This window comes from Elgaria multicarinata, chromosome 3 (genome assembly GCF_023053635.1).
Source record: "Elgaria multicarinata webbii isolate HBS135686 ecotype San Diego chromosome 3, rElgMul1.1.pri, whole genome shotgun sequence".
NCBI lineage: Eukaryota > Metazoa > Chordata > Lepidosauria > Squamata > Anguidae > Elgaria > Elgaria multicarinata.
The window spans coordinates 59,644,598-59,671,041 of NC_086173.1; the positions used below are offsets into that span (position 1 = coordinate 59,644,598).

General features: G+C 44.1%; 1 protein-coding gene across 1 annotated transcript; it reads right to left on the minus strand.

The window, feature by feature from the left end:
- Nucleotides 1-1,367: 1,367 nt before the first annotated feature.
- LOC134395359 (CMT1A duplicated region transcript 4 protein homolog) lies at nt 1,368-25,482 on the minus strand. Its single transcript, XM_063121521.1, has 3 exons — nt 25,215-25,482; nt 3,767-4,144; nt 1,368-1,453 (listed from the first exon to the last, which is right to left on the minus strand). Exons 1-3 carry the CDS (start codon nt 25,321-25,323, stop codon nt 1,368-1,370), a joined length of 573 nt encoding a protein of 190 aa, XP_062977591.1. The 5' UTR covers nt 25,324-25,482.
- Nucleotides 25,483-26,444: the final 962 nt, after the last annotated feature.

Below are 26,444 nucleotides of genomic sequence, written 5' to 3' on the forward strand. Positions count from 1 at the left end.
TATTGAATAAGTCTTCAGATCATTTCACATTCAATAAATGTGTTAAAAAGAAACAATAAATACATGAATCTTAAAACATTACTTTTAAAAAGTCTGAAATTAAGGTAATACAATATTTTTTAAAATAAAAGTACATGCTCCTATTGAAGCCCCACAAGATTTAAAAGCTGTTACATGGCTCATTTAAAACACGTTTTCCATTTTCCTTAAACTGGCTACCTTAACTGTAAAAATCCAAAGGGAGAGGCGGGTAAGAAATAAATATATTATTATTATTATTATTATTATTATTATTATTATTATTATTATTATATTAAAAAGGGCAACCCTCAGAGTCACAAACTGGTTAGATCCTCGTAAGAAGAAATTCAGCTTGTCCTTAACCACCCAGTTTTCATACACCCAAGAAATGGAGACAAATAATGTTCCCTACAACTGGAATATAACCAGCATTCCAGTAAATAGTGGCCCAGATCTTCCACTTCAGATGCACCACATATACAAAGTCTATGTTCTACTGGAATGCCCCAGAATCTTCCTATCAAGGTTGTTGTTACACAATCCACCCTATGGCTATCATTCTGAAATTCGACATCTATTCCCTCAGAAGGGCCAGCTATTTTAGGGTGAACATATGTAAAGGAGGACAGGGCTCCTATATCTTTAACAGTTGCATAGAAAAGGGAATTTCAGCAGGTATCATTTATATATATGGAGAACCTGGTGAAATTCCCTCTTCATCACAGCAGTTAAAGCTGCAGCAGCTATACTAGAGTAACCAGTTTTAAAAGAGGGCAGGGCATCTGCAGCTTTAACTGTTGTGATGAAGAGGAAATTTCACCAGGTTCCCCATATATACAAATGACACCTGCTGAAATTTCTTTTTCAATACAACTGTTAAAGATACAGGAGCCCTGGCCTCCTTTTCATATGGTCACCCTAAGCTGTCCTAGCAATTTTATCAAATTCTGCCCAGACACTGAAAAAGTCATTAGCAGTTTCTTTTCAAAAGAAAATCAGAATATTAAGGCACCTATCAGAAAATCCACTGCACCTATATTTCCAATATTAGGCATCATCCTCTCCTGAGAGGCTACTATGCCTGCAACTATCACCCAATTCTGACCAAAAAGGGGAGGGGAGTTTTAGCTGTTTTTGTCTTTCCCATGATAGCCAGTGGGAAGCACAAATCACTGGAGTTCTAAAGCTCAGCTCCAAATTGGTCCAAGCAAAGCGAGCCATTTTCTGAAGCAGCAAATCAGGGTCCAAGTTGAAGCAGGAGGTCCATCTACATGCCGTACTATGCATGGAAGAAAAAAATGGACCCGGTCCAGCAGAATTTACCCCACAAAACAGACTCATGGCCCTTAATTACCACCAAAGTTACTGTTCTTCTGAACACGGAAGCTATAAACCATCCTAATTTGGCTCTCATTTCCAATATCCATCAGCTCTAAAAGCACAATATTGAAAACACAAATTGGCTGCTTAAAAACACAGAATTTCAGCCTTTCACACAGGCCACCTTTTGTTTGCCTCTGTATGTGTTGGGTGCAAACCAGATCACATTGTCGTTAGTGTAAAATAAGTCAATATACCACTTAAACAAAGCATGTGGCACCTGGATTCTGTCAGTACACCAACAGGAACACCTGGATTCAATCTACTCACCCAGCACAATAAAGCTTCTTTAGAGCGGTAGTTAGCAGGGGCTATGGGGTTCCTGTTGTAATTACCAGTGAGGGCTGACACATCTATAGCCAGATTGATGACTTCTTTTTTTTGGGGGGGGGGGGGAGTCTTTCCCAATTAACTCTTTGTTCTCCACTGTTCATTTGGCACTAATGCCAGATGCTGCTGGATGACAATGGACAGTTGGACTCCTTTCTCTTGGGTGGTGGAAAATCAATCTGAAGCCACCCCCACCCCCAAATAGGGACATCTGAAAAAATATTAAAGGAAAGGCAATATCTTCAGAATGTATTCCTCAAAGTTGCTTGCTAGTATAAGAACCTTTGGCAGAAGAAAGAGGATGCCCCCATTTTAAAATCGTCCTTCATGACACAAAGACCTTCATGGTTTTTAAACACTATATTTATTCAGTTCTTGGAAATGACATATGCATTGAACAAACACAGTCAGCTTGAGCATTGTAATGCAAAATAATAAATGAAAGAATCAACACATACACACACATACACACAGAGGGACTAAAAACTGGGCAGTCCACTATTATCAAGATAAGAGGACACACATTTGAACTGATATGGGTGCAACTTTTTTCCTCGGTGGATTTTATAAAAGAGAAGAATGGAAACCACATTGTGAGGAAACAGTCAGAACTAATTTGATGATTGTGCTCCTGGATTTCACAAATAATTTTGGATATGACCATGAGCTCCCATATTTTATTAATCCAATTCCTACAAGATGGGGATGTTTTTCCACTTACCTCCACATAATTGAGGGCAAGAAAAGGAGCAGCAAATCCCTATTATGAGAGGGAGGCTTTTCTGTCTTCATTTTATGGAATACGATAAGATTGGGATCTTCCACCTACAAGCTCATAACTTGAAGAGCTTTGGTTATGGAAACCCCCATGAAGATGAAATCTTTGGGCTGACTCTGGATGCTTTTTCTCATGTTCTCACTCATCGCTGTACCCTCATGTAATTCTTCAGTGTACTGTCTAAGAACACACAGTGGTGCTGGGGCAGAAGTCTAGGATCCCACTCAGCAGAATGAATGTGGTGGGGGCAAAGTGAGGTAATATACATTATCATCTAAAGAGTGTGTGCCTTGCCAGATCCTGTCATAAGACCATTAAGTCCAGAGGCAATACATATTAACATCTAATGTGTGTGCTTCTGTGGGTGAGTGTGTGGGGTTAATACGCCCAGAGTCTAAAATGACCTAATTGCATTATGGAGAGCTCAATCCTGAGTGATCTCATTCTGCGCATACATCATTGAAATAAACAAGCAGAGAAGCACCGCCATTTCAGTATGGGCTTCCCACTGGAGTATGACATAAGACCCTTTCAACGCAATTCTTCTCCTGCTCAATAATGTGCAGTTGCTGTGATTCTGCTCATAACCAACGTTTATAGGCCTATTTGCACATCTACCAAACTGGTAAACTCAATGTGAAGTGGGGCTGTAGGATCACGCCAGTCCTGCCCTCACCCCCGCCTACCCACCCAGCATCTGCATAAGACGATCTCTATTCCTCCTGTCTTTATACGCATAAGACAACCTTTATTCCTCAAAATCAAGAGTGAGAAATTGCATGTACCAAACCCATGCAACCGGGTTCTATGTGTATCCACATGCCACTTAGATATCATGTCAAATAGGTGAAGGCAAAGCATTCCAAAGCAAGAATGGCACCATGATGGTCAGGCAGAGGCCTAATGCTGCACTGGACATTGTGCTTACTGTGTTCTGTGAATGTGTGAAAGGCCTCTAATGTTTGAACCCCTGTTTCTATTTCCTCTTTGACTTGCTAATCTTCTCTTCTCTTTCTCTCTAAATAAGCCACATATGGGAATCCTCTAGTCTGATTTCTAAAGAAAATAAATGTCCAAAGATAAATGTTAGTTGCCAAGAGATTTTAATGCAGGGCAGTGGAGAGCAGCCCAAATACGAAGGAACTGTTTCTGCAGTTACACCTTCTGTGCTTTCCTGCTGTTGCTGGCATCATCTGGCAGCTTTCATTGGCAACACACGGAAAGGGGCTCTTCTCCTGGAAAAAATGACTAAGTTACCTGTAGCTGAAGATCCCACTGGTGAAAAGCTGCTTGGCACCCCAAAGCCACTATAACTCTTTGGTGAGACATCACTAAAGCCAAAGGGACTAACAATCATGCTGAATTGTGACAGTGCTGGACTTGGTTCTGCAGCCACACCTGCTTCCTGAGACCCACGGATGTATTTCTTCTGGGTTATGTGAGCCTGGATGCTCTCACTCCTGTGGGGTCCTGGACTGCTCACCTGTTGTCTTCCCAGGAATTTGGCAATTCTTAACTTGTCCAGCTCCACAAGCATCTTGACCACGGGCGATGTGTGAGTGGTGTAGGCCGGCCACTGGCAGCTGTGGATCAGATGGGGTGGGATGCCAATATTGCCTGTCAGCAAAAACCGGTCTAGAAAAGAAGAAAACCAAGAGACAGAATATTATAGAACGGTGACTGTGAGATTCAGACCCAGTTTTCCAACTCCAGCTGCTGTGTCTCTTCACGGCTTTCACTAAATCCATTTTGGCAGATATCAGAGTGAAATGGAGTCAGCCAGAAAGTTTGTGTTGTCACTGCATCATGACACCTTACCACAACAGTCTAACAGCTATGCCTGCCACATTTGGAATCTTTGGCTCATCTGCTGTGCTGCTACCAGGGACATACTTCCTCGCATGGGGTGCAAATACTTTGAAGTTTGCTCTTATGCAAGTTACAGATGTCTCCTTCCTGAAAGAAATGCCTCTGACACTGGAAATAGACATTGCCATTAGGACCATTAGCCATTGATAGCCTTCTCCTCCAGGAATTTATCCAATCCCCTTTTAATGCCATCTGATTTGGTGGCCATCACCACATCTTAAAAAAAAACATCTAACTGAGTAAAGGCCAGCACCTCCAGGGCAATCTGCTCCACTGACATGACAAGAAGGAGGTGACATGGCCACTGATGGAAAAGTTTCAGACAACTTTTTTTTTTACCATGCAGTTCTGTAGTCTCTATACTTTGACCCCTCCCTACCCCCCAAACCCTTCCATTCTCCAGTGTTGGCCCCTGTTGATGTTTCACTGAACCAAGCCCTATCCTGCCACGAGACCTTTCACACAGCGCCTATAAAATTCTAATGCTTGGCTAGCATTCTGCATGCGTTTTCTCTTTCCTGTGGTTGCCCCAACCAAGAAACACTTCGTTTTTGTGTCAGGTCCATCAGACTGATTGTGTTTACTGGGGACAGCAGGAAGCCATTCGATGGGGAAAAAATCCCTTGAAACAAAACGTCGCAGATAAACAAAATCTTGGAAGACTTCCCCCTATGATTGGGTAGCCTTGGTCTAGGAGCTGGCCATAGAAAGGCCTATTGGTTGCTGATATGCTGAGAGTTTTCATAACCTAACAGTGAATGAAAAAGGAAAAAAGAGAAAGTCCCACATCTTCAAGCAGAAGTATAGGAGAGAGGGGATACGAATTTTATAGCAACCTATCCAACAGTACACGTTACAATGGATAATTGCTTCTAATTCTGAAGAGAAGCTGGCATGGAGGCAATTTTTCGCACTCTTCTATTTAAAGACAATTTGCTGCGGTGTGGCAGGGGGTGGGGTTGGAAGAGGGGAAATAAAGTTAAAGCTGTTGGCTGTAACCCAGCATGTTCTGACAGGGCACAGAACAAGTAGTAAAAGTAAACGAGGGGAAAGGAAATTATACTTTGAAACAGGGAACTTTGGGTATGCTATATGAAATTATTATTATTATTATTATTATTATTATTATTATTACTCCTTCCTTCTCCTTCTTGTTTAAAAGCAGCATATGTTTTGCCTCCCCTCCCCTCTGCCACACACACACATTAAAAGACTGTAGGGCCCCATAGCTTGCTTCCTATTTATTTTGCCATGTGGTTTCCATATTCACTCACTCTGGGCCCCTTAGTCGGAAGGCACTCCTGTCTCCAGAGACTCATGAGGGGAGAAAGGGGAGTGGCAAATGCTTGAGTTCACTTTAGAATGAAGAGCCAGATGAATGGAAAACACTTGTCCTCGATTGGGCATAGTAGTTACCCTACACACACGCACACACATACATACGTATCTGAATTTCAGTCTGTGACTGGATACAGCCCAGTCTAAAAAAATCACCAAACAAAAGTCTCCAATGTTAGCTCCTGAGGATGGATTTTCTTGGGAATGAGCATAGTCAGTCACACTAGGAGATAAATATCAGTGCTCTTTAAATTCCATTATCAGTTCGGGATGGGTGAACATGCAATGTTCATGTTCATTGATGTTCTCCAAATTCTTTCTCAAAGTTCATTTTGCCTTATTTGTGTTCCTGAATGAAAGTGTCTGTGTATGTGTGTGTGATCAGGGAAACCTCACATTTAAAAAGTGCATAATTGGTCCCAGTTGTAAAAATGCACATTTTTTTTTAAAAAAAAATGCACAATTGGTACCAATTGTAAAAATATGCATTTCCCTCCACAGGCTCAAGGAAAATGCAAATGGAGTGGGGGCAGGATTTGCACCAAACACGCATTTGCACAAGTGCACACTTTCAAACACAAATGCAAGTTCGGGAAATTGTGAAGAATTCCCGAGAATTCAATTTCTGCTCTCATTCGAGCAAAGCTAATAATATGAATGTAAGCGAATTTCATCCCTGTTCATGTGCCGCTAACCTGGACACCCCTTGCATAGTCCCTGTGACATGACTGAGGATGAGCAAACCATGCACACTCCTTCCTATGCGCCCACTGACAGAATTTTGGAATGGTTTCTATTTTTTGTTTTAAGTTGAATGCTTATCTGTTGGAGGAAATGAGCACACATGTAGTCCTTTAAAAGAACTGCAAAACCACACTTTCCCCCCAGCAGTGCCCCATCATTTCAGAACTATTTTCTCTTTTTAATTCTAATATTCTTTGAAGAAAGCCCGCTCCCTTTCTCCCGCTGTTGCGTTTGTACAACCCTTAGACATGACCAGGAATGTGTTGAGTAAGATAGCTGGGGAATTCTTCCTATATCACTTTTCTACTGGGAAAGCCTATCAAGGACATGTGACCCTGGTCTCTGTTTCAGCGCATTCATATGTGCCTTTCCCCTGTGTGGGTAATACAGCTTTGTATGTTGCCAGTGGCCTGGGACTAACAGTACTGTGCTCTTGAGGAGCAAAGCTAAAGAAAGCCCTTAGAGGAGCAAGCAGATGGACGTTGCTCGCAGATATTTGGGGCGGGTGGTGGCGGTGGGGGATGGGGAGAACTTGTTTATGTGAAATGTCAAGGCAACAAATAGTTGACATTAGGATTGCAGGCAGGCTGTGGGACTGGGCTATTCCTTTCAGGCCTCACACAAAGGCCCCTTTTTGTCTCGCTGTCAAAGACAAGCAACAGAACAAGCCATAACAGAAACGATATTGATGGCTAGGGAAAGGCCTCTGGAATTTCTGAGGAGGGCTTGCTATCCCAAAGACACAATGGCCCATGCTTTGAAATGACAGCCCACGTAGGCTGCAAAGGCCAAACAGTTCACACGTGACTGAGAATTTGCCTTTCCAACTACCTTCCCCACCCACCCCAGCCAATGTCCCCTCGCCCAGAAATTGGTGAAGAGAGTCAGTGCTGGCTCCAGGCTTCTGAGGGAATATGAGAAAGACACCCTCAATGGAGCCTCTCACTTGGTGAGTCTTCCTTCTCACCAGCTGCTATTGCTCCTCCTCCTCTTCCTCATCGCTGCGACCACTTGCTTGTTTGACTGGCGGAAAGCCAGTAGATAAGTAGGCAATAACATCTATTGCCCCTCTTTCTCAATGCCACCATTGTTTGGGTCAGAGAGAGGGCAGGTGAACAAGCAGGTTGCAGTGGTGAAGAGGAGGAACAATTCCAGGGCGCTCTTGTCCATGGGTCACTGCTGGGGTGTTGGCCCTTGGCAGGCGCCCAAACAACATCTACCCTTGACGCCGGCCCTGTTGAAAGTACTTTTTACCCACAAAAGCCTATGGCTGAAATCCTCCACACATTTAGGCTGTCTAGGTGTGCACAGGATGGCAGCTTGATCTTCCACTGGTTCACTGCTCAGAGCTGTTGGTTGGTGCCAGACTTAGGTTTGGAAAGACACACGATGTATCCAAGTTACACTTCCAATCCCCAGATGTTCCAAAGCAGCATTTGATATGGCAATTTGTAAGGCGGAAACTAGCACTGCCCCTCTGCTTTCCCCTCCTGCAACTCCCTTGTTCAGCCACTTTCCCCCAAGCTGTGGTTTCAGATCCATGGTTCTATTGGAGTGCATCAGCACAGGCCAGGAAACATTATGTTGCCACATAATGCATCAGTCTGGCCTGAGGCCCTTCCCAGAGGATAGCTTTTCAAAGTTGAATAAAGGCACAGTTGTTTCTCATTTGCTGGGCATCCCAATTATTTCCCTTTTTTGTTGGCACTTCAAAGTATTGAATGTATTCGATGGAATATAGAGTAATGGGTGAAGATCCACATGAGAATCTCAGCCAGTAACTTGGTTACTGATGGAACCCTAGCCGGGGCACCGTTGCAGATGTAGGTTGCTTCTGCCCTAGTCCTTTTTAGCGCTACCCATTTATTGCTTTTCATTAACCATCTGCCGTTGGAAATACAACTGAGGTTCCATACTGCAGTGGATGCAGTGCTGTTGTGTCCATGCAATATCTAAGGGCACAATCCTATGCATGTTTAGACTGAAAACAGTCCTCCAACTCCCAAGGCTGGCTAGAGAATGCTGGGAGTTGGAGGACTTTTTTCTTTCTAAACATGCCTAGGATTGTGCATTAATAGATGTAACAATATTGGTGAATGAAGCCAGGCTAATTCAAGTCTCCGTTGTCCCTCTCTTCCGCCCGTTCCCTTCTTCACTTTGCTGGACATTTTGTTTTATCGCCGAAGCACATTTGTGCTAATTTTAAAAAGTACCATTTAGAACATGAGCCCAGCCAGCCTGGTTTTCTTCCTCTCCTTTCTCCTGCCCACTCTCCCCACCCCGCCCCTTTAAAAAGCTTTATCTGAAAGATTCCAGGGACCCTGGCGCTGGTCCGAGTTGTGCAGTCGCCACTGCTGCCCCCAGTGCTGGTGTCACCGTTGGGCAAAGGCAGCCCTCATTGCCCTCCCCTCTCCCTGCCAAGTGCAACTCTCATGCATACAAATGCTGGGAGGGAGGGATTAATGTGTGGGGATGTTCTAAAAAAGTGGAACAGGACGATTGCTAAGAAGAGGAAACAGTGAAGAATAGACCTCCAGGGTTTGACTTGCAATCCTAAGCACTGAATAAAGCTGTTTAAGATGGCGTGGCAAAGCTAGTGGCTGGATCCTTCAAGCGGCAACGTCCCCCCGGCTACTAGGATCCCACCCAAAGACTCCTAAATTCCAGAAGGAAATCTGGATAAAGGCAATAATCAGATACTTAAATTCTAGTGCAGCCATACTCAACTAAGTGCCCTCCCGATGTGTTGGACTACAACTCCCAACACTCTTAGCCAGCATGCTGACTAAGCATGTTGGGAGTTGTAGTCCAACACATCAGGAGGGCACCCCCTGGGGAAGGCTGCTCTAGTGCACTGCACTCTGGGGAAACTGTTCTGATTCCTTAGACATAGCAGTCGATACAAGTTAACCCTGTACTCAATGCATGCACAACATCTGAAATGACTTAATATGGGCATCTGGTTACAGACTAGACATCAGGGACGACCAGCAAGGAGTTCTGCCACCCTCCCACCTTGTAGAGGGAATGCAGGGGCACCTCTCAAGGCCCTTTAAATATTAGCACTGTTTCCATAGCAAGTACATAAAGAGGGAGATAATAATGGCAGAGTCAATTTAGGACAAGGCCATGCATTTGTACGGCATGCGGCACACTCGCTGATACTCCATTCCTTGTTGGAAAGAGCTGTCCATCATCACTCTGGTGCCCGGGGTAGGGAGTTAGCAATTTAGCTTTTGCATGACCCATGCAAGGAATAAAGATAGTGCAGACCCAGTAGTAGGCACTGTGGATGGAAATAAAGGAAGTACCTAATAGCAGCAAAAGTTGCCAGCTTTCTTCCTTTGGCAGCGCTCTTGTGCCTTTTAATATCTGCATGACAGGCAGACATGTAGGAAGTAAAATTATTCCCCCCATTATGACACCATGTTGGGGGGGAAATTACCTGTTTAAATTCTGCCTGTTAAGAAGACACATAAGCCCTGCCAAAGGAAGGAAGGAAGGAAGGAAGGAAGGAAGGAAGGAAGGAAGGAAGGAAGAAAGAAAGAAAGAAAGAAAGAAAGGCCATACATTTCTGTTCTACTTGTAATCACACACACACACACACACACACACACACCGCCTCTATTTGCAGGGTGACAACCTCTGCTTAGCTTCCTTCCGCTTAACAACCCTCCATAGTATCTTCTGCTCTAGGGTCAAGAAGTGTTTCAGCTGCATCAACTTTCACATCTCCATGGGAGGAAGGTTTGGTGAACCACATGTGACAATTAGGGAAAATCAGTCATGAACGGCCAGTGCTAGAAGGAAGGTCGAGGGAGGGGAAGGCTGAGCTATTTATCATGTTACATTCGTCTTGCATCCTGTTTCCCAGTCCTTTCCTAATGCAGGAGAAAACAGCAAAAACTCGCTTTTTCCCCAACCACCTAACTTATGAAGTTGATGGTTTTTCAATGCCCGAAGTAGGATAGGCTAAGCTGGCCTTCCCCAACCTGCTGCCTGATGTTGTGCCCAAACCCCACCTGTCCTTTCACAACCTCTTCCGTTTCCAAGGGAAAGAGGCGATTCTTTTTCTGCCTCTTTCGTTAGGATTTTGAGAATTTCGGAAAGCTATTTGTGCTTTCTGAAAAGCCCCTTAGAACAGTGGTCTTCAACTGGTGGGTCATGACCCAAAAGTGGGTTGCGAGATCAGTCCAGATGGGTTGCGGAAAAGCAGTGGCCACCATGTTGGACAATTGTGAAAGTGGGTCCCACGTTGCAGGATGGGAGTCCGAGGTGGATCTCGAGTCTAGACCAACTGAAGACCGCTACCTTAGAGGACTTAGCCAGAACTTCCACCTTTAGGGCCTTCCATGCTGCTGCCTGCTGAATGCCTGAAAGCTGAGTTCTTCTTCTTCAAAGGACTTTTAACAACAACCAAACCAAAAGTGCCTCACTCAGTTTTCTGGCCCTCAGCAGGTAGCAGCACTAGAAAGACCCAAAGGTGGAAGTCCTGCTTACATCCTCTAGGAGCCTTTCCAGGAAGTTCAAACAGCCAGGGAGGCTGCAAGAACAGAACAGGGGTAAATGATAAAATAAGGAGTGCAGGCCACCCCACGCCACCCCACCGCCCAGCAGCCTCCTTCAGTAAGGTAAGCACTCCACCCTAAAAAGAAATCTCCAAAATTCTCATAACTTCCCACAATTTTCGGGTGCAATTTCTTTTGCTACCCTCCCCCCAATGAATGGTCGCAAATAAATATATTTATTTATTTATTTAAATATAAATACTACTGGGGCCCTCTAGATGCAGCTGCCCTTCAGATGTGTTGGACTGCAACTCCCATCATGCCTAGCAGCATGCTGGCTGGGCATGAATGGGAGTTGCAGTCTCAAGCCATCTAGAGGGCCCCAGGTAGGAGAAGGCTGGGCTAAGGGTATTCCATGTAAACCAAGAGTGTGCCCCAGAGACACGGCAGAAGATTCTAGGGTCCACTCCACTTGTGTGCAGAGCTGCATGAGGAAGAAATCCTCCTTGCTTCTCCCATTGGCCACCCCTCGAAATTGTGCTCCCACAGGCAATTGCCTAAGGAAGGAGCCATAGTAGCTCACTGGCATGTAGAAGGCCCCGCGGGTTCAATCCCTGGCATCGTCGGTTAAGTGGGTTGGGTAGCAGCTGATAGGAAAGACCTCCTGACCAGATCTACACCAAGCAGGATATAACACTTTGAAAGCGGTTTGGAAATGGTATGTGAGTTTTGAATGCACTTCAATACCCTTATAAAGCAGTAGTACAGATCCTGGCCCCATCTCTGGAAAGCCGTTGATGCCAGTCAGAGCAGACCGAATTGGGCTACGTGGACAAAAAGTCTGACCTGCAGTCAAGCTTTCTCACCTCCATGGTGCTTAAGTGGTCAAAACAGCCCTGCCCAAGTGTCCCTGTTTCTCAGAGAGCAAACCTTCGCCAGCTTTCAGCAGCAAGCTGGCACTGAAGCATCATTCAACAGCTGCTTACTCGTTTGTTCCCAAAGTGGGATTCTGCCCAGGCCGCTTGCACAGGCACTTCCCCCATGACCATCAGACAGTGAAACCTTGAAAATAAGTGACTGCACAATTTCCAATCAGTCCGAGAGAGGAAGCGCTTGCAGCAGCCCAAACAAAGGCTGCTTTGTGAGCTCGGAGAACAAGCAGGGAAAACACAACATGGCATTAAAAATTACATGCTAGGCTGGCAGGATCGTTCAGAGAGGGATCAGCCGATCCAGACGGCGTTTCCCCAGGGCTCCAGCTCAAAATTCCAGCACTGCTCTTTCACAGCAGACTGAGGTCTGAAGACATTGGAGTTCCAACCGTACTCAGAAAGGCCCGGTGAACGCTGGGGAGAACGTACTGCCAGCTCAAGGGTCCTAATACGTTCCAGGTTTGAAAACCTCTGAAATCTGGTTGTCGTTAACTTCCTTCTGACACGATTTAGGAGTGCAAATGGAGGACTTGCAAAAGGCACTGGCTTAAAAGGCTGAGGACCCTTGCTGCGCCGTAGAGAAATCCAATGGTGGCTCATTTTATTTGCCCTGAAATTACTTGAGAGGGAATGGCCATCCCCATGTTATGGCAGTCGTCACTAGGTGGCACTGTTGTGAAACTTGCCTTTGAAGGCTCAGAGACAACACAGGATGTGGATCACGTGTATAATTTATTATTTCAGGGTATAACCCACCTTGTGACATATAGCACCCAAGATGGCTAACAGCTGCTCAAGCCCAACACCCCCACCCCACCCCATCATACAAGTTCTCTTTTTTTATCCTAAAGCAGCCACCCAGGCTGCAGTGCCCAATGAGAGATTGGAACAGGGAAGGATCCTACCCTTTCCCTCCCTGCTAGTTTTTCACCTCCAAATTGAGAGCCATATCTCAAAAAACTCGGGCTTTCTGAGGATTATTTTTTATTGCTAAAACTAGGAAACTTCTTGCAGGAGATGTGCAAGAAGTTCAGGTCGTCACCATAATGACCTGTGAACATCCATGAATGGCCAGTGATGAGCATGCTATAAAACATCCCAAGGCTTCGATCCTGAAATAAACTGAAAGCATACTTTTTCCAGTCCCCAGAAAATCAAAGGCCAAACATTGCTTCCTCCCCTAGGCTTACTTCACATCTGCCATCATCTTGGAATCACTGAGGTTTACAAGCAGGACCTGCTTCCATCAGTTATTGGGCTCATGCTTTGCCCATCCAATGGGTCACTCTCTGGCTAAGTTTACGAGAGAGCAATTTAAAGCAGAGAGATGGTGCGGAGAGGGTTCTCTTCACCTTCCTTGGCCTGCTGCTTTTCCACTGAAATATGCCCCTCCAATCCACACAAATAAAGTCTTTCCATCTTCACCATCACTTTGACTACCAAGGGGCTCTTCCAGATACAGTCAGTGGTGGCCCTCCGTCTATGGAATGAGCTCCCCACAGAAACCCGCCTGGCGCCAACATTGTGTTCCTTTTGGCGCACGCTACTCCCAGGCTTTTCGTGGCATAGCACGGGGCATTTACGCCAGCTGTCAAAACAGGTGTCGTACTTTATGCTGTCTAAATTGTTTTAAATATTGGATATTTAAATTTTTGTGCTGTATTTTTAATGCTGTATTTTACTACACAGAGAGCTTCGGCTATTGGGCAGTATAGAAATGAAATGAAATAGAAATAATGTTTACTCCACCCCAAGCCAGAGGTGTGGTAGGCCTATGTGTCTGGTTAAATAAAGGCCACTTTCCATCACTTCTCAAATCCCTATCAGGCGAAGAAGAAAAGCTATGAAGTCCTGCATGTCTTGACATGAGAAAGGGAGAATTAAGCTCCAAAGGAATGAATGAATGAATGAATGAATGAACAAATAAATAAATAAAAGTCTGCACCCTGTGAAATAATTTCACCGGGCAGCTTCGATCACATTGGCTCCTCTGCTCCGGGAGCACATGCTGTCTTTGGCGCTGAGCTTATTTTCACTGCTGAATGAAACAATAATTCTGTTTTAAGCATTGGCAGCTGTCTTGCGCACTGAGGTTGTGTGTAAATTTGTTATCCTTCATGGCGAAAACCAGATAAATAAACACAGCAGCTTTGCCTTCTTGCCTGGTCTCCCCACAAGAACCAAGCGGGTTACTTTGGGTTCCCCTTCCTTGTCTCCCTCCTTTGCTTTGCCGGGCTGCCCCAGACGCCAGTAATCACAGCCCTATCTCCCACCGAGCAAGCAGCAAGCTTGAGTTGAAATTGGCCTCTCCCTGGAACTCATAAAGACACAGCATGATGTTGTGTAGCAATCTGTAAAGTTGGTGTAAAGTTCCCAGTGTTACGAGTGGTGGCTACAGCCCAGTGTCCAGCTTGGCTTGATAGCAATTATTGAAGCTTCCTGTTCTGGCTGGCTACCTTCGAATAGAACTTGCTTACATGTGCTCAAATCCTGACATGTGCTGAATGGGTCAGTGCCTATTGAAATACTGCCCCAGCAAAGCGCAGCTTGTTTCTTTTGGGTCTGCAATTTGGGATAAACGGTTTGGAACAAACAGGCCTTTCAGAGGCCCAGATTGGAGAACGGAATCATCCCTTCAAACCCGTTTTGAAAACCCCAGTGAGCCTCAGCTAGCTTTGAGAAGAAGGTGGTTGCCTTTAAAAAAAAAAAAAAGTCTCAAAATTCCAAGTGTCTTGATTTATCATTTTCATTTCTGAGGTAAATTAGGAAATAAATTGTACATTTAAAACATTTGTTACATGCTGAAAGAAAGAACCTAATCAAAATTGCCAAGCAATTTACAAAAGCAATTGTAAATGATAGGCATTACAACATGTTGCAGCCATACAAGATGAAGTTTTATACTGTTTATTTATTTATTACATTTCCATACCGCCCAATAGCCGGAGCTCTCTGGGCGGTTCACAAAAATTAAAAACATTCAAAGTATAAAACAACAGTATAAAACCATAATATAAAATACAATATAAAAGCTCAACCAGATAAAAACAGCAGCAATGCAAAATTACAAATTTAAAACACCAAGTTAAATTTATTTATAGACAGTTAAAATACTGGGAGAATAAAAAGGTCTTCACCTGGCGTCTAAAAGCATACAATGTAGGTGCCAAGTGAACCTCCTTAGGGAGCTCATTCCATAGCCGGGGTGCCACAGCAGAGAAGGCCCTCCTCCTGGTAGCCACCTGCCTCACTCCCTTTGGCAGGGGCTCACAGAGTTGTTGTTGTTTTATACTTTGAATGGTTTTAATTTTTGTGAACCGCCCAGAGAGATCTGGCTATTGGGCGGTATAGAAATGCAACAAATAAATAAATAAATAAAATAATAATGTACATAGTCTCTGTATAGTTTTACATGGCAGCTATGGCTATTAACTGGACAATGTATGAAAAGCTAGCAATCAATTCATGTTGTCCAACAATGTGCTTTTATCCATATTTAAAAAGTAACTTTTTATTCACTAATCAACGTTAACCCTACCCTATGTACATTAATAATTAAACTTACAAACACACCCAAACACACATTTTCAAAATAGCTGCAGCAAAAGCTGTGTTTTTGATGGCATGGACTCTGAGTCACAGGCATCCACTACAGCCAATGTCTTCCCTGTTTAAATTGAAACATGCTGAAACCTGCAAAATGTTTTTTCTTCCTTTCAGAGCTTCCTCACAGAGCTCAGAAAAATATATGTGCATTTGGAAGGCAGCAACAGCATAATCAAACCACATTCACCACTCTCAAAACATTATAGAAGACTTCACCCTTATTTTACTGAACTTGGTACAACAATGTGTCAGGATAGAAATCCTGAGAATCCAACATCGCAGGTAGCTAGCTCTCACCTGCGGGCGGAACTATGTCTCTTGGTCCTCCTTGCCACATCCATTGCGCCTGGTCCAAACATCTGTATGACCATCTTTCCCTCATTGACTCATGGGATGTGCAAAGCAGCAAAACCTGAGCTCATTGAGATTCTCCGAATTCCACCTTGAAGCTCCTTCTGACCCATGTCAATATCAGAGTCTCACCTGTTTATTTCTTTTTGCATGAACATTTGTGTGTAAAATATACACATCAATTGTGCACATTTTTGAAATGTATGTCGTTTCTTCCATTGATTAATGTATGCTTTGTGCCATTATTAAAAGCACACATTTTTTCATACACACTTTTCAAACGTATGCACTTTTTTCTTCCACAAATTGCATTGCAAACTGTGGCTGTAGCTAGACCTAAGGTTTAACCTAGGATCATCCTGGGTTCGTCCCTGCCTGAGCACTGGATGCCCTGTGTGGCACTTAGATGAACAGGTTTCACCCCAGGACAATCCTGGGATAAACCTTAGGTCTAGCTACAGCCTGTGTGTAACAAACAACTTTGACTGCAGATAGCATTTGGGTCCACATTCAAATTCAGGAGGTGCAAACTGGATAAACTCTGATCAAAAATGAACTGAAACAAATTGGCCCCATAGTTTCCTCTGTTTATCATTTCTGTGAGTCATCTTAAGGTTGCATTTGCTCTTCAGGATTCTTTTGTCCAGATCAGTATAAAAGCTCCATCCGACAAGTGTTTTATTGCATGCTCATTACTGGGCATTCATGGAGTTTGCTCAGGTCCCTCATATGACGTCGTCTGCCTCCCGCATGCCTTCCTCCCCTTCTGGCCTTCCTCGCACGACAAAGAAACCCCTCATTAAGTCCATTTTTTAAAAAAACTTGGAATTGCAGCGCCATTAGAACAGCGGAATCAATGGACCTCGTGCTCGTTCTATACTTCCTCTTTTGAGAGGAAGTAACTGAGGAACGAAAACACAGGCGGAGAAGCGAAGGTACGGAGTATGTTCACCCCCACCCCCACCCCCGTGTGATGGAACTTTAACTAGAAATGCAGGTCATTTTTGAAATTGTGATGGCAAACATCACAGAACTATGGACTCACAGACTCTAATGCTCTCATGAATACAGAGGCAGAAAAGATGCCTGCGCATGTCGCAGAATGTAACCCCAAAGGATGTCTGACCTGTCCCTTAGAAGCAAAGATAGCTGGAAATATTAGCAGAGGGGAGGTTTGGCAGACAGCTCTTCAGATCAGCCTCATGCCAGCATTCCTGTTGGAAGGCTGTTTTCTTGCATATCAAAAATGCAAAAGGGAAATAGATATTAACCAAGCGATCCACTAAAAAAATTCAACTTAAAAAACAACCACCATCTTGGGTTACATTTTTCTGCAGCCCTTCTTCAACCCTAGCCAAGGCACCCTATCAAGAACAGAGAACTTTTGGCCTTCCCCAGGAGCCTTCCTTAGACTGCTGCCAACTAAGATTTAGGCCCACATAAGAGGCAGTCCTATTCTCATCACAGGGGTGGAAGCGAGGACAGGGAACTTCTAGCAAAACAACAACAACAACAACAACAACAATCCCTGAAATTCTACTGTTAAACACCAGAAATGAAAAAATGGGTTTCCGTCCTGGATGCAATCAACAATCTGTAATTTCGCTGCTTTATTAATTGTTAAATGTGATTTTTTAAAATAATAATAACTGTGATTATATGATGAGATGCCAACTTATTTAAACAGCTTTAGCTGGGTTCACAAATGACGTTTGTGGTATCTAATGATAATATCTATAATTAAAACCTTTTCACTGCCCTGAGTGGTACATTGTGATTGAAAATCATAAATCTACATAAATGTGTAAATACTAAAGGAGGTTCCTAGCATTATACCACATGGTATCTAGATTCTAGTGATGAAAAAACTGTGTCATGGACATAAGTAATAAGCACTAGTAATATGCAGGCCAGCGTGGTACCTGAGCTGAACAAGATGGCCAGTTCCACAATTTTTCCTTTTGATTTTTTTTAAATGAACAGGATGGGGGGCGGGGGGGAGATGAGCAGTGGGAGGCTGAAATTGGGAGCTGAAGTCTGGCTGCTTAACACTTTCCCTTCCTACTGTTTGACTGTTCAAAATCACCCCGCTCCCCACCTGGATGGTTTTCTCCCCACAGGGAAAAAAGATATTGGTCATTCCTATCTTTTCCCCAGAGAGTGGGAAAGAAGCTTGAGAGGGGATGATTGTGAGCAAGCAAATGGCAAGACTCCCTCCACTGTGGATTTTAGTCTCTTGCAGCTGGTTCCTTTCTATTGGGGGGAGGGAGGAGCATGGAACTGGTCATGTTGTGAGTGGTTACGAGTAGAGAAATAAGTAGGAATGACTTCAAGCAGATTAGTTGCACACATGTTCAGAATATGTATGATGTAGTTTCTTCTTTGGTCAGTGTGTGTGTGTTATTTATTTATTACATTTTTATACCACTCAATAGCTGAAGCTGTCTGGGCAATTCACAAAAATGATAATCCACACTGCTTTATGAGTGGTCACTGTAAGGATTTTAAGCTTCAACATAAGCTTAAATGTTATGGCTGTTGTGACAACCGCCACAATGTTTGCATTTCATTTCCTCTAAGCTCACTGCTTAAAATCCTCGCCACCACACAGACAAGCACACACATGCCTGGTTGTGTGTACCTGCAAACTTAGAAAAACACTTCATACATCTGATTAATTGAACTGAATTCCACAAACATATCCCATAATAAATGTGCTGGTATTTAAGGTGCTACAAGACTCTTTGTTGCTTTTGCTGCAACAGACTAACACAGTTCCTCCTCTGGAAATAAGAAACACTCAGAAGTGCATGGTTCAAACATGGATTCACATGTAAGGTACCATGGAATACTTGCAGAAAGGAACTGCAGCCTCTGTCATGTTGAAAGCACATGCAAAGCTGTTGTTGTAGTGGAGGATTTGGATTGTCTTTTCATCCTTTGAATATGCCAATTTTTCAAAGCTTGGTGCAGTCTGTATTCATATTAGTCTATGTTTCTAATTGACAACTGCTGACCGTCCATTTGCTTTTGACTGGGACTAATACTGCTTTTTCTATTACTCCCCTCTTATAACAGCCAAAATGAGCTCATGCTGCCATGTCCAATAAGAGAATTGCACTGTAACATCTGAAATCACTGCTACAAGATGCAGTGAACTTGGACAGCTTTAAAAGTGGATTAAACAAATTCAGGGAGGATAAGGCTGCTAGTCATGATGGCTTTGTATTACCTCCAGTATCGGAGACAGTATGACTCTTCACACCAGTTCCTGGGGAACACAGTCGTGTGGGTGCTATTGCACTCATATGTCTTACTTGTGGGCTTCTTGTTTTCAAAGAACAGAACGCCACTACAGAAATTGCTAGTGTTTCAAAATAAGATTCACAGATTTTATTGCAAACAAGTTTAAATCTGTTTGTCTGTCCGTACTAGGGTGAGCCTCCCAGTTCTCTACAAAAGACTAAGGTTAATATTAGATGAGGCCTACAATGAATCATCTCTGGAAAACACCCCCCTTTCCTTATGTCCCATCCACCCCCCACCTTCATCTCCCATCCTCAACACAAGGACCCCTGCTTCCCATCTTCTACAAAAGCCACAGATGGGGAAAATATCCAAACACACTGCAATATGGATTTGTTCCAAAAAAATCTCTATTCACTTTTCACAGAAAAAATATTCCCGTAGAGGAACCAGGCAACCATGAAGTGGAGATGTTCTAGAGTGTTCACACCTCCTCCTATCTGGTTCTTTTAACTGGGCCAGATCTACACCTTGTGCCAAATCATTACAAATGTGATTAAAAAGCAGGATATAACACTATGGGCTTCTTTGAATGAGCAATTTATAGCACACTCGTGACTGGCCACTCACAGAAATAAAAGTATTTTCTTTTACTTATTATCAATAAATAGGTAACCCCCTGAATATCCATGTGGCACTTTTCAATATTAAAAAAGGGGGGGCATTCCGCTGCCTGAAGCAAAACAGGACTGCAAAAATGTCTGGAGGGCACCAGTTGGAGAAGGCTATGCTAAAACATCAACACCAGTAGAGACCATTTGAAAGGCCAAATTAAAAAGATATGCCAATTTAGGGAGCAACATGATTTTAACTCATCTGGGAGTAAAAGGAACGTCTGAGACACAGATTATTTCTAACAAGTAGTTCTTATAAATATGTAATAGCTGGGGCAGCTATCCTGAGATTTGAACAGCCCAGGGTGCTTCGGCTATTGGGCGGTATAAAAATGCAATAAATAAATAAATAAATAATCACAATTGGGTGTGTCAAAGTAAAAGATGAGTTTCTTTGACAAGCAGAGTTGACCAGCTGGATTATTCAGTTATTCTCTGTGGACCTTTTATGTACAGAGGTCTCTAAATAAAATCCAGTGGTTTGTTGGTCTGGTTTAGTGGAGTCCATGCTTCAGCTGAAATAAATCTGGTTCATACCCTGGACAAGTCCTGCCAAGAAAGATAGGCTGGGTGTTCATACAGTTACTCACAACCCAATTCTCCAAGTTGTGAGAATTTCCAGGGGAGCAGCCTCTACCTGGGTTTGGTTCCCTTTAGAATGAGGCCACTGTGCAAATTTACAGCATTCTGTAATCTTTGTGTTTATTTACAAATATGCAAGTTGAGCCTAGGTGGAGGTATACAGCTCACTGCTCCGACAGAAACCCCAAACCCTACTGCTTCCACATCAAGTCTTCCAGAGGAACACCCTGCGCCATGGCCTAATCTACACCAAGCAGGATATTGCACTATGAAAGCGGTATATAAAGGCAGGAGCCACACCAAGCAGGATATTGCACTATGAAAGTGGTATGAAAGCGGTATATGGTATGTGTCAATGGGTCCCAACAGCGGTCAGTGCACTTCAATACCACTATAAAGCAGTAGTGTGGCTCCTGCCATTTATATAATGCTTTCATAGTGCAATATCCTGCTTGGTGTAGATTAGGCCCATGACATGCTCCAGAGCTTCAGCTCAGTTCTGAACCTGCCACTTCTCCCTCCTGTGCTTTGTTGTTTATTCGTTCAGTTGCCTCTGACTCCTCGTGACCTCATGGACCAGCCCACGCCAGAGCCCTCTGTCAGCCGTTGCCACCCCTAGCTCCCCCAAGGTCAAGTCTGTCACCTCCAGAATATCATCCATCCATCTTGCCCTTGGTTGGCCCCTCTTCCTTTTGCCTTCCACTTTCCCTAGCATCAGCCTCTTCTCCAGGTTGTCCTGTCTTCTCATTATGTGGCCAAAGTACTTCAGTTTTGCCTTTAGTGTCATTCCCTCAAGTGAGCTCCTCCTGTGCTAAAAACTCTATTTCTGTACAGGGACTGAGAGACGAAGAAAGGTCCTATTCGGACCTTTGCTGGCTATTGGTAAGGCCAGCCATTAAGGGCCAGCTGCCTGCTATTTAGTTCCCATGGCAACCTAACTCCTCAGTTTACCTGACAGTAGAATGTGCTCAGCCAGACTTGTCCAACTGCTTTTTGACCACCTGAGCAATTTTTTATTTATTTTTTACAATCACAGGTTTGGAAGGGTCCTGGGGAGGTCATCCAGTTCAACTCCCAGTCTTATAACAATACAGACATCCTCATGTGTTCAATGAATGCATGAGAGGTTAGCAGGAATGTGTCCTCCAGGAGACGCAGATTAGACATGACTGAGAGAGGAGTCCTACACATAAACAGCTCCACTGCGGCCCAATCAGGAACCCCAGCAGTATGCAGTTAAGGCCCTTTACTCACTAATGCTGAACACAGAACTGCCGGGTGGAGGCCGCACTGACCAACAGTCATGTCAGCATGGAAGGGGCCTGGCCAACAAGTGTGTTCCCACCACCTCTTCACGCATTCACTGAACATGCCAATGATGTAGTGTATAGAAAGTTCACCTGATCATGAAAGAGACAGGTTCCTATCCCATCTCTCTTGCCCAGCTTTGCCCATTCTCTCTGGCTGCCCCGTTTGCTTGGAATGCTCTTCCACAGCAACTACGTACCACGAGTTCCATTGTAGATTTTAAAACGCATTTGAAAACTCATTTGTTTTCAATAACTTTTGGTATTTTAGCATGATTTACTGTTCTTATTACTATGATTATTCTCTTATTTCTGTTTTGTGACTCCCTTCCCCCGCTTCATATGTTTTAATGTGATTTTAGATTGTAAGCCTCTAGGCAGGGTATCGCTGTTTTATTTGTATATTTTGTACAGCACCAAGTACATTGTTGGTGCTATATAAATAAATAAATAAATAAATCATCATCATCATCATCACCATCTTACTCAGGACGAAGCTCATTCAATGACTAAGACAGGGTGTTCAAAAGGGAATTTCAGCAGGTGTCATTTGTATATATGGAGAACCTGGGGAAATTTCCTCATCATCACAGCAGTTAAAGCTGCAGGTGCCCTGCCCTCTTTTAAATCTGGTCACTTTAGTATAGCTCCTGCAGCTTTAACTGTTGTGATGAAGAGGGGGAATTTCCCCAGGTTCTCCATATATACAAATGACACCTGCTGAAATTCCCTTTTCTGTGCAACTGTCAAAGAAACGGGAGCCCTGTCCTCCTTTCCATATGGTCACCCTAACTAAGAAGCCACTTTAACCTTACTCTACCTTACGGGCTTGTCATGAGGATGAAACGAGAGAGCTCCGTGAACTCCTTAGAAGAAGGGTGGGACGCCAGAGGGAAACATACTTAGTCAGCCAAGTTACAGCAACACTGAGGCTGGAATTCCAGAAGTGATTTTCGTTTTTAAGTTGCTTTGCCTGCCTCTGCCATACAAGCCCTCATTCTGTTTTGTGCTAGCAGGGCCAACTCAGGCTATGGGGGCTCTCTCAACTTATTCAGCCTCCACAGTAGGCAGAGAGCCAAATGCCTCAGAACCTTAAGGGTGAGAAAGACGCTGACGTCAGAGCTGGCAGCGCACATGCAGGGCCGATCCCTCGGATTGCAACCCTGGCCGACATCTGTTTTCTGTGTCTTCTTGGGCAGAACACCAAGCTTTTAACAATATCCAGCTCTCCGCCCGAGATGTCTTATTCACCTCCTGAAGTTCTCGGATAACAACAGTTCTTTCTGACACTATGGGGACCCTGCAAGCAACAGCCACCCCTTGCAACAAGGGCCATAAAATGAGTCTCCTAAGCAAACGCTAATGCTTTTGCGGGCTTTGAAGAGCATCCTCTCCCTGAGGCAGAGGCGGTGCTTCTGCAGCCCACAGCCACCAGGCCCAAGGGCTGCAGACAGTATTATTGTAACCCCCACCGCCTGGGTGGCAACTAGCACATCTGCTGCCTGAATGAGCTAAAATGGAGCTCGACCCCCCTATAATGCAGCACACAGCTCAGATTGCTGCTACGGAGGTCGTGGGGTGGGGAGTGGCAAGTTGTGCTTTAGATTTTGCAGCCATCAGCTCCCGAGCTTAGAAAAGGAGTCATTTCCTTCATCTTGCAAGGTGCTCGGGCATCTACAGCTTTGCCTAGGGTGACCATATGAAAAGGAGGACAGGGCTCCTGTATCTTTAACAGTTGCATAGAAAAAGGAATTTCAGCAGGTATCATTTGCATATATGGGGAACCTGGTGAAATGTCCTCTTCATCTCAACAGTTAAAGATGCAGGAGCTAAACTAGAGTGACCAGATTTAAAAGAGGGCAGGGCACCTGCAGCTTTAACTTAGGGTGACCATATTAAAAGGAGGACAGAGCTCCTGTATCTTTAACAGTTGTATTGAAAAGGGAAGTTCAGCAGGTATCATTTGCATATATGGAGAACCTGGTGAAATTTCCTCTTCATCACACCAGTTAAAGCTGCAGGTGCCCTGCCCTCTTTTGAATCCGGTCACTCTAGTATAGCTCCTGCAGCTTTAACTGGTGTGATGAAGAGGGAATTTCACTAGGTTCTCCATATATACAAATGACATCTGCTGAAATTCCTTTTTCTATGCAACTGTTAAAGATACAGGAGCCCAGTCCTCCTTTTCATATGGTTACCCTATTTAACTGGTATGATGAAGAGGGAATTTCACCAGGTTCTCCATATATCTAAATGACACCTGCTGAAATTTCCTTTTCAATACAACTGTTAAAGATACAGGAGCCCTGTCCTACTTTCCATAAGGTCACTCTAAACAAAAAGTCTTGTGATATCTTAAAGACTAACACATTTATTACAGCATAAAGATACAGGATGTTAAAGATAATATGGTCATCCTAGCTTTGCCTATAGGCAGAAACCACCCCACAAAGTGGAATTTCTTCAAGTCCTTTCCTTCTACGTAAGAAGCAGAAAAGGCAGGGGTCCTTCCAGAACACACGCTCTGGAGTCTTCCCCCTTGAGCCGGATGCTGTCTGTCAAGGATGAGCTGTAGGCAGCTGTCAGAGGTGAGCCAGAAGTTGAGTCAGAGGCAAGGGACCAAACCAGGGAGTCAGTGCTGGAAAATGCAGAGAAACAAAGCAGATCCAGGAAGACTTTGTTGCTGAGGCAAAGCCCAAGCCCAAGCAGGAAGCTTTTAATTAGGGTGACCATATGGAAAGGAGGACAGGGCTCCTGTATCTTTAACAGTTGTATTGAAAAAGGGAATTTCAGCAGGCGTCATTTGTATGCATACAGCACCTGGTGAAATTCCCTCTCCATCACCACAGTTAAAGCTGCAGGAGCTAAATTAGAGTGACCAGATACAAAAGAGGGCAGGGCTCCTGCAGCTTTAACCATTGTGAGGAAGAGGGAATTTCACCAGGTGCTGAATGCATACAAATAACATTTGCTGAAATTCTGTTAAAGATACAGGAGCCCTGTCCTCCTTTCCATATGGTCACTCTAAACAAAAAGTCTTGTGACACCTTAAAGACTAACACATTTATTACAGCATAAAGTTGACTGTCATTCAGAAAACCTTATGCAATCATATATTTGTTAGCCTTTAAGGTGCCACAAGTCTCTTTATTGGTGTTTTCTATAAATGTGAATGTACATCATTCCACTCATAACTGTAAACACGATTCTAATTGCTATTGATTTCTAGCAGTAAAGATGGTTGCTGTATAATCTCATCTCAAGTATTCCTTTCCTTCTCTAACACACTTTTTAAAAAAATTGTCATGACCATCAAATACATTTGAGCATATATGGGAGCAATTGTGCAAATTCAGCACGTAGAAAGAAAAGCACATACAATTCAGGAAGAGGGCCTATGTGTAGGTATGGGAAACATTAGTATCAGAACAGCTTCCCTCCTCTGCAATAAATGTTGTTCCCATTGGGAGTTGGTGGCAGGGGATGACTGGTGACTGACTCTGTCAACATGATATAAAAGAACCAACCCAGGAGTGTGGTTGCCTTACCTTTCATTGAGTTGTGAAAGGGGACTGCCATGGTTGTTTTCATCTGGGTCAACAGGTTGAAGATGTCCCTCTGAGAAGGCTCTAGGATATCCTTTAAGAAAATATCCATTTGTTGGTCTTAATAATACACAGGATGAGACACAGCAAACACGATACATTTCTGCCTCTTTCGCTGCAGAGGCGAGGTGCAGTTTGGAAAAAGAGTCGCCTGTGCCTGCCAATAAACAGTGTTGCTATAGGGTTGCTGTGCTGAAGCTGTGCACGTAATAAAGGCTCACCCTGCCCTTTGCTAGGTCCACAAACCATCCAAATCAAAGAAATCTCCCCATTCTTTTCCATGGCCATGAGGAGCTTTACTACAACGCATGGGCCACCCAATACAGCTGCAGCCTGTGCCTCTTCCCAGTTACAGCCGCAGCCCATGCTTCTTACCAAAACTAATTCCACAAACTGTACCCCTGCCACAGTAATTTACCAAGCAATCCTTCTAGAACTAATCCCATGTAGAGATTATTATTACCAGGCCAGTTTAAAATGTACTGTACCCGAGGCTTCCCCCAAAGCTCTCTTCCCCTCCCAGATTTCTTTTCTTTTCTTTTCGCCTGCTCACCATATTAGCTGATAGAGCCATGCAAAATAGATTATCCTAACATGCTCTTCATGCGGCTACTGTTAAAGATTGCTTGGAATCTCCCTTTCAACCAGAATGCAGCAGCCAGGCTATTGCTGGGGGTGTGGGGTGGGAAGAGGTGTTCTCAACATATCACCCCAATGTTGCTCCAGGAATACTGGCATGCAGTTTACTTCCAGGCACAATTCAAGGTGCCAGGGGTCCATCACACCTACTTTTCCCCCCAGGTACGATCCGCCATTTTCACCTCTGTTTCATGAGCGTGTCAAGCGCTGGTCCCTTTCACATGCCTTCCTGGTATCACCACCATATCAGTGAAATCTCTTTTCACATGTTCGCTCTTCCGCTATTGCGCCTGCCCTACCTCATCTCCTTCTCCTTCCCCCTCCAGTTCATTGGTTCTTGGGGTTGATGGACATTGTGATGGGTGTAGCTCCTTACCCCCTTCTGGTTTTGTTGTCTAGCATTTTAGCGATTTAGAGTTTCATTGGCTGGGTGCCGTCTCTACCTTTCAAGGTGAGATGATGCTCCCTTCTGCGCGGGGTTTTTGCGCACACACCCCACCTACCTACCTCTTCCTGGTTCAGCAGTTCTACAGA

Excerpts from the sequence above, each read along its gene's own strand:
- LOC134395359 (XM_063121521.1), bottom strand. The coding sequence starts at position 25,323 with ATGGATATTTTCTTAAAGGATATCCTAGAGCCTTCTCAGAGGGACATC. Across the intron at positions 4,145-25,214 it reads CTTTCACAACTCAATGAAAG|ACCGGTTTTTGCTGACAGGC; the intron begins GTAAGGCAACCA and ends CTTCTTTTCTAG. Across the intron at positions 1,454-3,766 it reads AGTGGGATCTTCAGCTACAG|AGCTGATGGATATTGGAAAT; the intron begins GTAACTTAGTCA and ends TTGTGCTTTTAG.